The following is a 12525-nucleotide window of genomic DNA, read 5'->3' as shown; positions in this document are numbered from 1 at the left end:
GTTCTTTTCTTGATATGCTTCATTTTTCCGTCTGTGAACATAGAGCTGATGTGCCTTGGCAAAAAGTTCATTTTTTGTCTCATCTGTCCATAGGACATTCTCCCAGAATCTTTGTGGCTTGTCCACATGTAGTTTGGCAAATTCCAGTCTGGCTTTTTTATGACTTGTTTTCAACAATGGTGTCCTCCTTGGTCGTCTCCCATGAAGTCCACTTTGGCTCAAACAACGACGGATGGTGCGATCTGACACTGATGTTCCTTCAGCTTGAAGTTCACCTTGGATCTCTTTAGAAGTTTTTCTGGGCTCTTTTGTTACCATTTGTATTATCCATCTCTTTGATTTGTCATCAATTTTCCTCCTGCGGCCACGTCCAGGGAGGTTGGCTACAGTCCCATGGATCTTAAATTTCTGAATAATATGTGCAACTGTAGTCACAGGAACATCAAGCTGCTTCGAGATGGTCTTATCGCCTTTACCTTTGACATGCTTGTCTATAATTTTCTTTCTAATCTCCTGAGACAACTCTTTCCTTCGCTTCCTCTGGTCCATGTTGAGTGTGGTACACACCATGTCACCAAACAACACAGTGACTACATGGAGCCCTATATATAGGTCCACTGACTGATTACAAGATTGTAGACACCTGTGATGCTAATTAGTGGACACACCTTGGATTAACATGTCCCTTTGGTCACATTATTTTCAGTCTTTTCTAGGGGTACCATCATTTTTGTCCAGGCCTGTTTCATGAGTTTTTTTTTTTTATTAATTCTGTTGAAGCATGGTTGAAAATCAATGTCTGACTTTTATTAGTTAAATTTCATAGAATTTTTATTTATTATTACTTTTGTCAGATTAAAGTTATTTCTGTGACCATTGTGAGTTTTTCTTTCATTGACTGAAGGGTACCAACAATTTTGTCCACGTGTGTACGTGTCATAACACAATAAGAGGTACATAAAGCAGAATTTTATTAAACAATGCTGGAATGAATGAATGAAATATGAACTGATTGACCATGGTGTAGGAAGGTGTAGTAAATGGCAGGAGGCAATAAAATTTGACCAGAAGGTGGTGTGTATTGCACCCATACTAGTCACTCAGACAACACGCTCACAACTGCTTTGTTCTGAGTATGATGTTAATCTACATCCAGCCCTTTAAGGAGGTCCTTTAACTTACAGGGGGAAAACTTGGGGGTTGGTGGCAGGATTGGAACTCCAGCCACCAGAAAAAAACTCACACTGGTCCATTTGGACAATTGCGGTACTGAGGTATTGCCCGCCACATGGCTGCCCTCAGGTTCTCATCCCTGAGGTGTTTTGCCGTGTGGTAGGTACGGCAATGCATTGTAATAAGTGCATGCTTCTTACCTCTTTGGGCTTAGCAAGCAATTTCTGAACTATGACTAGCTTAGGGACTCGTACCAAGATACAAGATACAGAGCTCTATTTCAACAACCTAAAGTGCAAAGTGCAACTTCCATTAATGGATGTGTACAAACCCATTTTATCATTTTGGCAGCAGAAAAAAATAGACTTTGTGCCAGCGGAAGGTACAAAAATGTTGTCCTAACCAGAGCAGAGGTTGGTTATACGTATAAAAAGTAATAAATCATCGGAATCACACGTCAGCTCACCTTTTAAAGGCAGCAGTGCATGACCTACGGCAGATTATTATAATGGTGTGTTTGCTAGCCAAATGAGATGAGTTTTTGCTGAAGAAAACAGACGTGCTCGTGCTCATGATGAAAGGCCTCAACACAGCATCTACCTGAGAATCGCTGGTCTGCAGTTTGCAGAATATAGTATAAACTTGCAAAATTTGTTCAAACACAACACATCCTACAGTTCTTTAAGGTGTTTTAAAATGTTTAAACTGAAAGGCTTTTTTATTCTACATTTCACAACTTAGATTCCTTACCAGGCTACAGATCTTACAGGCTACTACCAGAATATAAAACATGCCACAAAGAATGCTACAACCTTCTGAGGGATGTATTGTAATGTTCCACCTGTCCTACCTAAACATCTGAAACGCATTTTCAGCAATTCAAATATCCATTCGATTACAGTACACATTTAAGTCTGATAATGAATTTGAAAGATTTTTTAATGATTTGGCGTGTGTAGGTATATATATATATATATATATATATATATATATATATCCATCCATCCATCCATCATCTCCCGCTTAATCCGGGGTCGGGTCGCGGGGGCAGCAGCCTCAGCAGGGAGACCCAGACTTCCCTCTCCCCGGCCACTTCGTCTAGCTCCTCTGGGGGGACCCCGAGGCGTTCCCAGGCCAGCCGAGAGACATAGTCTCTCCAGCGTGTCCTGGGTCTTCCCCGGGGCCTCCTCCCAGTGGGACATGCCCGGAATACCTCCCCAGGGAGGCGTCCCGGAGGCATCCTGATCAGATGCCCGAGCCACCTCATCTGACTCCTCTCGATGCGGAGGAGCAGCGGCTCTACTCTGAGTCCCTCCCGAATGACTGAGCTCCTCACCCTATCTCTAAGGGAGAGCCCAGCCACCCTGCGGAGGAAACTCATTTCGGCCGCTTGTACCCGCGATCTCGTTCTTTCGGTCACTACCCAAAGCTCATGACCATAGGTGAGGGTAGGAACGTAGATCGACTGGTAAATCGAGAGCTTCGCCTTTTGGCTCAGCTCTCTCTTCACCATGACAGACCGATGCAGCGTCTGCATGACTGCCGACGCCGCACCGATCCGCCTGTCGATCTCCCGCTCCATCGTTCCCCCACTCGTGAACAAGATCCCGAGATACTTAAACTCCTCCACTTGGGGGAGGACCCCATCCCCAACCCGGAGAGAGCACTCTACCCTTTTCCGGCTGAGAACCATGGTCTCGGATTTGGAGGTGCTGATTCTCATCCCAGCCGCTTCGCACTCGGCTGCGAACTGCTCCAGCGAGAGCTGAAGGTCACGGCTCAATGAGGCCAACAGAACCACATCATCCGCAAAAAGCAGAGACCTAATCCTGAGGTCACCGAACCGGACGCCCTCAACGCCCTGGCTGCGCCTAGAAATTCTGTCCATAAAAACTATGAACAGAATCGGTGACAAAGGGCAGCCCTGACGGAGTCCAACCCTCACCGGAAACGAGTCCGACTTATTGCATATATATTATATATATATATATGCAGGGAGGCAAAAGACGGGGAAAACTGGGGATTTATTAAGGGGAAGACGGCTATGGGCGGAACGGGACATCATCTAACATTAACTAACATCGATGATGGACATCGGACAGGGCAAGACGTGGACTGATATAGACAAAAGACAGGGCGAAATAACAAGATACCGCTGGGCATGATTGGGATTTTTTTTTTTTTTTTTTGATGTGCAGAGACTCACCTCAATGAAAAACATCACTCGTACCAGCAGGAAGCGGGCGCAAAATCATATTGCTATTTTAACATTGTGCACGCTTGGTGTGAAATTGAGGAATGCGTTGGTATGAAAATAGCAAAACCACTTTGCGTCACATTTTCTGCTAATGCAAAATAAGGCCCATAGTTTCTCTGAAAGAAGAAATACTGCTGTATGCAGTGATGCCATTACACTGCTCAAGTCTAAGTAGATGTGAGGTAACGTGCCATTCCTATTGGGTCATTGCATGTTATGCCCAATGCCTAAGTAGATCATAAATGTGAAAATAACATCTTCAAGTATAAATGTGTAAGTGGAGTTATCATGCATTACCCCTTACATAGTTGATTGAAAATGCTCATGTGAGAATCGATAACTGGAACCATAATTCAAATGCCTTATCAGTTTCCTGATTCATAGAAATTTAGAACTGGTTCTGATTTGGAACCGGTTCTCGATACTTAACCCATCCTCATCTGCTTTGGCTCACCTACTGAGTGGGTGGAGTCAAGAGACTGGCTGATTTACACTACAGGCCAGACAGAAGTTTGGATCCACCTTCTGATTTTTTTTTTTAATAAATGATAAATTGCACTGCTTTTTCCAACTTTTGCTACAAGAAAATATTAAAAGTACTTAAAATGAATGTAACTGCATAATTGTAACAGTGACTCGTTTTGAAGTGTAATGTAACAATTTAATGTATATTAAATTGTGAATAAAAAGTGAAATTAATGAATAGTTAATAAATATGAGTGCCTTAGTAAAAGTAAAATAACCACCTCTTGCCTTTATCACAGCAGCACAGAGTCACACCATCCTTTCCAGCATTTTTTGGAAATAATTTGTGTCCAAACCCTCCCAGCATCTTTTTAAACATGGAAACAGTTACAAGCCATTACAAGCATAAAAATAACAAATATTTATCAAAAATTCTGACTTAACTGTAATACAATACAACAGAAGATCAAAACTAGGAGCAGACAGTGCAATTAAACCACCCACAAACTGATCTTGGACAAGGCAGACAAGTGGCTCATTTAGTTCATTAACATACAATTGTGAGAAACCAAGAGCAAATCAAGTTCTTACAATAGAAAATAGAATTCCAACACAAAGTACATGTCAGACAGACCTGATATGTCTTCTTTAAAACCAATAGATTCAGCATTTGTGGCTAAATAATGTGTTACTGCAAGCTATCAAACACTGAAAACCATTCAGTTACATGTACAAGTATTTCTAATATTTTCTATAATAAAAAGTTTAATAAACAAAGCAGTGCATCATTTATTTTTTTTTAATCCGAGGGTGGGCTCAAACTCCTGGCCTGTAGTGTACCATGAAAGCTCAGAACCGCTGCTGGCCAGTAAGACCAAATATTTGTATTACAGTTATTTTTTAAGATTCTGGTGGTTACAGAAAGGATTTGCCTGAATAAAATACATTGATGAATGATTTTAAAAAGGTCTGTTTTTATTAACTACTATTTTAAAATAGTTTACATTGTGTACATTGAAATTATAACAGATGGTTACTAGATTATTCATTCATAATCAGCTTCATAGTGATTTTTTTAAATTAGTAATGCATATTTGGCTAGATAGCAACATGTTTGATTGATTATTACCACATATTTAGCTTGATATTGACATGTTTGGTTAAAGAGCGTGGTTCCAAAAATCATTTCCTGGATAAATGATAATATTAGGGATTTGGCTTTACCAATATGCATTTCATTGCAGACCTAGTGTAGTGCCAGCAGCATCTGCATATCTCGGAATGCCTTGTGAGCGCGTATATATAGCCCATGTTTATATTTGTTAATGTAGATACTTGTTGTGCTGTGTATCCGGTTATCGCATGTGCCTCTAACTGTGTTGTATGTGTAATCCTGATGTGCTCTAGTGTTGTGTAATATCCTACACAAGTGGTGTATAACCTCCTCGTGTTTGTCTGCCATGTTTGTCGATGTGATATTGTTGCTTATTGTGTGGTTTCTTTAAGGACGGATATCAAGAGCTACTTCCTGTCAGTCTGTTCCTTCTTGTCTTTGAGGCATTGTGGTGATGGAAAATAGTCTGCCCGTGCTACAATAATAACAGTCAGTCCTGTTACAACGCGACTAATGCATTCCTGAACAACCTTACGTAAACTAAAATCACGCACTAAAATGGATAAATCCAATGGGACAAACAGGGTTAGGGTTAGGGGAATGCAGCTCCAAAACATAGCAACTTACAGCAAATTAAATTAATTAAATAATAAAAACATGTCATATCGAAAACACCTCCTTTGGGTCTTATGAGTCTCACGCGAATTGCCTAGTAACTGCTTCAACCGAAAGTGTCAAACAAGCTAACTTGTGTCAGGCTCAGCACCCGTCTGTCTGAGTCTTTCATGTTCCCTTCCCTGTTTTGGCCGGCAGGTGTTGCTGTGTTTCAAATGGATGCCACTAATGTGCCTGGTTGACAGCACTGGGGATAGACTGTAAAAAGGGAACGGCTAGAAAGGCTTTTGGATGTGGCACTCCATTTAACTATGCAAAATTTTGCATTCAGTGGAAAAATAGCATATATTGATAGTGTTTATAATGGCAATTCTGTTAGGAACGGAACATTCTTTATATTCATGTATTTCATGCAAATTTCATGATAACTAATTCTTGCTTCTTTTCAGTTGTCAGCTGTGGGATTGTTCTGACCTGTTACATAATGAAACCTGCAGAAGAAAAGCGTCCTAAAATAAATTATTTATTTATGTGTAAGTATATATTCAAGTTTAGATAAATTGTTTCTTTATTTTACAGTGTAGACCAGTGTTATTTCATAGGAATATTAGATTGTAATGAGATCTAGCAGTGTCTCTCTCTTTTAGAGTATACCAAATTATAGACACAGACACATGACCTTTTACAGTTTTCATAAAATCCATAATCTTCCGATCACTTAAGGTAAGGAGTAAGGAGGTTGGGGTCTATCGCAGGAAGTAAAGGCGTAAGACAGGGATTTTCATAAAAGTAATTCATATGATTTGTTTTATGTTTGTTCTATTGGTTTTCCTTTAGAAGTTATATTGGTAAATACTAAGCTACTTACATAAAAGACACAAAAGAAACTAAACAGAATAAGAAGTAAAACACTTTAAATATAATTGTTTTATTAATGTTTAAGTTATTTTAAAAGCTTAGCAGATTGTTTATCCAGAACAAATTGCAGTTAATCTGTTGAATCACTGGGTAGTTTTACTGAGGTGATTCAGTACTCTATAATAAAACACCTTTCCCTGGACCCCTTCTTTAGGAGTACTGTGTTATGTGTTATGATGTTATCTATAATAATGAAAAAAATATGTCTAATTTGTTGGACTTTTTGCCCATACAGGTATTCCTTCATTTTCATATTTTATGATTCTTACTGTTTATAACCAGCTTATTACCTTGGTGCACAATGTTTTTATACCAGGTGAGCCTTCCCGAAGTTAGATGAAGTTTTTGTGAAACTCTCAGTAGTTTCATTTCTCTACATTCACATTCTTCTGCAAAACTCAAATCTTATCTTCTTTGTGTAATGTTCAACGAAACCTCCACCACACAATTATACAAAAAGTGCAAAAAGCTGCTTATTCAAAGCTTTTTTTTTACATTAAAGTTAAACAGAGCATATCTAATCTGACCTCTATACAACAGTGACATTACCCTTTAAATAAGGGAATTGATAAATCATCATGCAGCGAAGTGCAACTGATCCCTGATTGGTCCAGACTTGTCACATGATGTAAGTGTGGTTGCAGCACAGTGGGAGGATGGATAAAAGCACCTCTGCATGCTTGATGGAGAAGAACGTTTGCCAAGGTTTACTTTATCCTTTCTACAGTCGACCATTCCATATCGTGGAGGTTATGGGCACAGGCCCCCTGGGATTTTGTCCCCATGGTGCATGAAGTGAAACAATACGATACGAGGAACGTGAGATACAAAGATCACTGCGAGATCAATGGAAGATGTCATGCGCGAGGCTGCCTTAACACGCTGGGTGTCCTCCAAACCTGCATTGTACATATTTTTTATGCATTTATAAGCTACTAAATTTATTTTGTGTCCTCTGCTGGCCTTTGCATGTTGTCTGCGGTCAAAAACTCTCAAAAATTTCCCATTTAATTTCTAATACTGATCTCGAAACTGCAATGGGGAAAGTCACAGTGCAGAAGAGTCGACTGTAGTCTGTGTTCCTGTTAAGGCCATGTGATTAAGTAAATAAAGAAGGACAGGTAACATGTGGATTGCTTAACTGTACAAATCATGAAACAAAGGGTTCTATATTGACAATCTAACGCAAAGCATAAAGCGCAACACACAACTCACATTTGCAGGTGTGTCCAAATACATTTAGCTATTTTGACTGTGGAAAAACCAGGTTCATACGCTTCTTTTGGGCATAACATGCAATGACCCAATTGGAATGGTACGTTACCTCACCTTTAAACGCATCGGCACATGCAGTTCAGCATGACGCCTTCTAAAGTCCTCTAATATGTCCTCATTTAAGTCCAACAGACATCTTTCATGCATGGTAATGTTCAGCAATAAACAACACACACCAAAGAATGCTGCAACCTTCTGAGGGTTGTATTGTAATGTCGCCCTGACTTATCTTAACACCTGAAATGCACTGTCAGCAATCCAAATGTCCTTTCCATTACAGTATGTGCTTAATTCTGATAATGAACTCGAAAGATTTTTTTAATCATATGGTTTGTTCTTGACTTAATATATATTCTTTTCTTTTGGTGTTTCATTAAACAGTTTGATCTGATGTACTCTATAATAAAACATATATAAATAAAATAAAATAAAAATCATTAATGCACCTCGGGGGCGTAACTTGTCTCCATAAGAAGTGTTGTGCACCCGCACATTTCTGAAACGCGCCGCTTAAATACAATTAAGCAATGCATCACTGACTTTAGACATAGTTTTTGTTGGTCAAAAATGCAAGGTCATTTTGCTGCCTTAAAGTAGCAACTCATTGCCAATGCCCCCGGCCACGCCTCTTTTAAAAAACAGCACAAAGTCATTTGCTATTTTGACAACATGCACACATGGCTTGAAAATGAGCAATGCACTGGTACAAAACTAGCAAAAGCACTTTGTAGCCTGATGTACCCCAGTGGAAAATAAAGCCCAAAGTCATTAACCGTGATTCAATTGAATATTAATATATATATATATATGAATGCTTGAATGTGAAATTAGTGCGTGGAATTTGTATACCTCTAATGCGTACTTATGTTTGCTTTCTCTCACCAGGATATTTACTTGTGATTGTAATAGCTCCTTCATTAATGTTTGCATCGTTTGTCGTCGAAGTATACATGCATTCATGGAGACATTTCTGTAAGTATTTTGTGATGAACTATGATCAGCCCTATTTTCATTGACCTATAAAAGTTTTAAAAAAGAAACACTGAAATTATGAAGCCCAACTGCAGTATGCAGGGATTAATGCATGACAAACCATGTATTACATGTTTTTAAATGCATGACTGGCAAAGAACCACTTAAAAATTATTAATGCGCAGCTTGTAGTGTGTTAACCCACTTACACCATGCTCACCACACATTTGCCTTTCAGATTTGTACTTGAAGGTGTTAATTTCACGTTTACAAACTGAAAACATATTTTTTATTTGAGCTACCATTTAGGCTTGGGCGGTATGTAATTTCTGCCAAAATGTATCTTGGGAACTTATTTGGCTAAAAGTCCAATTTTGCAGGTTTTGTAGCTACACTATATGAAAAAAGGTTTTGAGAGACCTAGCCATTACACCTAGAGAAACTTCTATGACATCCCAGTCTAAATCCACTGGCATCAGTATGGAGTTGGTCCCCCCTTTGCAGCTGTAACAGCTGTTACTCTTCTGGGAAGGCTTCACACAAGATTTTGGAGTGTGTTTCTGGGAATTTTTGCCCATTCATCCAGAAGAGCATTTGTAAGGTCAGGCACTGATGTTGGATGTGAAGGCCTGGCTTGCAGTCTCTGTTCTAGTTGATCCCAAAGGTGTTTTATGGGGTTGAAGTCAGGGCTCTGTGTGGGCCAGTCAAGTTGTTCCATACTAATCATTCCCAACCATGTCTTCATGGATCTTGTTTTGTGCACTGGAGCGTAATCATGCTGGAACAAAAAAGGCTGCTCCCCAAACTGCTCTTCCCAAGTTGGAAGCATAGAATTGTCCAAAATGCATCGGTATGCCAAAGCGTTACTTTCACTGGAACTAAGGGGCCAAGAACAGCCCCTGAAAACCACCCACTAGCATTATCTCTCCTCCACCAAACTTTATAGCTGGCACAATGCAGTCAGGCAGGTAACGTTCTCCTGGCATCCTAAACCCATCCATCAGACTGCCAGACAGAGAAGCATGATTTGTCACTCCACAGAACATGTTTCCAATGTTCCACAGTCCAGTAGCAGTGTGCTTTACATGACTCTATCCAATGCTTGGAATTTCGCTTGGTGATGTGATGCTTGCACATAGCTGCTCAGCCAGGGAAGCTCATTTCATGAAGCTCCTGTTGCACTGGTATTTGCTGGGGTTTGTGCCAGAGATAGTTCGGAACTCTGCAGTAATTGAGTCAACAAAGTGCTGGCGACTTTGACGCACTATGTGCCTCAGCACTCAGTGACCCCACTGTTACTTTATGTGGTCTAGTACTCTGTGGCAGAGTTTCTGTTGTTAACAAATGCTTCCACTTTGCAATAATGCCCCTTACAGTTCTCTGTGGAATATCTAGCAGGGAATAAATTTCACTAACATACTTATTGCAAAGGTGGCATTCTATGACAGTACCACACTTTAATTCACTGAGCTCTTCAGAATGACCCATTCTTTCACAAATGTTTGTAAACCTGACTGCATGGCTAGGTGCTGAATTTTATACACATGTGGCAATGGATGTGAATTTAAGAGGTCACAATACTTTTATTATATAGTGTATTAACATCCATCCAAAATATTAGCATTTGTCCTTACTCAGAGCTGCTTTCATAATTTAATGGAATTTTGTGTACAAGCTTCTGTACAATCTAAAGGGATGGTGTGTGACTCAGCAGGGTAAAGAATGGTGCTTGCAATTGAAAGGTTGGCAGTGTACAGTAAGTGCAGTATCAGCAAAGTAGTCAGATGTCTGTGGGCCCTTGAGCCTGATCACAAGCACAGAGGTTTAGCTCATTGAGCGTCATGCCCCCTGTGAGGCAAAAAAGAATTTCCTCACAGGAATCACTATCATTAAAAATAATCACTTTATTTTAAATTTTTGCTATCAGAATTCTGCTTTAAGAGTCTCTCCCTCTCATATGCATATATGTGTACATATCATATATATCCTGGGTAGGACGTTAAACTGCATCCGGTCCTGGAAGTGGTCCTCCAGCGTGCAGGGAAAAATATTTGGGGGTTGGTAGCAGGATTGGCACTCCAGCCACTCTAAAAACAACTCACAAGTGTTCAGTATAAGCAGGCATGATACCCTTCTTCTCTCAGTGGGAGTAGCTTTGCTGCAGCACCCACAGGAAAGGCTTGCACGCATCATGAAGGCAATGGGGGAAAGTCTTCAGGAGCCTCATTCCCAGAAGAGCTGAAACCATTGGAGATCTAATAGGGTCAGGCCTGTTGGGGATCAGGGCTGGTGTGGTGTTGAGGCTTTGCCTGCTGCATGTTTGCAATTGGGTCCCAGATTGAGGCGGCCATCCAGGTAGGCGTGTGGAACATCTTGTCTCTCTGGCAATGACCATCTTTTTCTACTGTCGGGGGAGCTTCGTAAGCTCCGCATTTTGGTGGCAGCACTCTCTGCGGTATGCAGACTAGGGAGTGGCCAGATCTCTGTAGGTGGGTATACCTACTTTTGGTCTGATAAGTCTGACGGCTGCCATATTCAGGTAGTAACTGTTGCTGTAGCAGATCAGCTCCTCCTGATGGTGTCTGACATCATTCCTTTCAACAAGTGTATCATGAGACTCAGGCTAAGACACTCCTTCAGTGTCTTATCTGCTGTCTCAGTCTATGCTCCGACCGCAGTGAGTGATGTTTCATTCAGAGACTTGCAACTTCCCTTGGTGGTTGATGGGTGCCCACGAGGTGTCATTCATCTGGTCATGGGTGACTTAAATGTGACTAATGGCACTAACAGGGCTGGCTATGAGGATTGTGTCAGTCCCCATGCGTCTAGAGACCGGGGTGAGAGCGGCTGCATGGTCCTTGACTTTTTGAAAGGTCAGGGGCTGTGGGTTGCTGGATCCAGGTTCCAACACCCTGAGCCGCATCGTTGGACTTTGTGCTCCAATACTGGTGGTCCAGCGAAAGAGATCGATCACATTCTCATAGGCAGACACTGGAGGCTCCTGCAGAACTGCCGAGTCTACAGAAGTGCCCAGTTTGTGACCACAGACTTGTTGTTGCTACTCTGAGAATTCAGCTTAGATCCAGTAGGTTCCCACCTGTAAGAGAATTAGTCTGGACTTGGCCAGACTTCAAGATCAAGCTGATTCTGAGGAATTTGCATGCAGTTTGTGTGAGAAACTTGGGTACGACTGCTGACTCAAATGTGATGTGGGAGAACTTCTATGATAAGACCCTGAAGGTTGCTGAGGGTTGTGTTGGTGTTGGCAGTGTTCCCAGAAGGAGGTGCTTCATTTTGCAGGGCACCCTGGATATTATCGAGAAATGGTGCAGTACGCAACTTGGTGGCAACTGCAGTCTGTGTCAGGAGGGAAGATAAGGAGGCGTTTGTTTGATGAATCTGTGAGCAGGTGACGCACCATCTGTGGTCTAGTGACCCACGTACTGCTTACAGAGGAATTGAAGCATTATGCACATCTGCATTTGTTCCTCAGAGACTTGCAGTCAGGGGGGGGGGGTGGTTATGGAACGGTCCTTTTGGATGATACTGCAGTTGTGACCCACTGGGCCAGCTACTTCGAATAGTTGTTTAAAGCTGACCCTTCAGCTAAGATGTCCTCCTACCAGCCTCACTGAGATTGCATGTGTGGTAAATCAGCTAAAGGTAGGGAAGGCCACAGATATCCGGAGTAAACTTCTCCAGGCTGGTGGTAAGGCTGTCCTCCTGCCATTGCAGG

General features: G+C 41.2%; 1 protein-coding gene across 12 annotated transcripts in view; it reads left to right on the top strand.

The window, feature by feature from the left end:
* The window catches only part of LOC125723787 (uncharacterized), a 102680-nt gene that overhangs the window by 82424 nt on the left and 7731 nt on the right, over nt 1-12525 (top strand). For all 12 annotated transcript variants that reach the window (XM_049000563.1, XM_049000558.1, XM_049000559.1 and 9 more), the window contains 3 exons: nt 6074-6157; nt 6778-6858; nt 8703-8789. In XM_049000563.1, the coding sequence (XP_048856520.1) occupies nt 6074-6157; nt 6778-6858; nt 8703-8789 (252 nt within the window). The remainder of the gene's footprint in view (nt 1-6073; nt 6158-6777; nt 6859-8702; nt 8790-12525) is intronic.

The sequence above is a fragment of the Brienomyrus brachyistius genome, unplaced genomic scaffold (genome assembly GCF_023856365.1).
Source record: "Brienomyrus brachyistius isolate T26 unplaced genomic scaffold, BBRACH_0.4 scaffold51, whole genome shotgun sequence".
Taxonomy (NCBI): Eukaryota; Metazoa; Chordata; class Actinopteri; order Osteoglossiformes; family Mormyridae; genus Brienomyrus; species Brienomyrus brachyistius.
The sequence above is the reverse complement of the archived record's forward strand: the minus strand, read 5'-3'. Positions and strand labels throughout refer to the sequence as shown.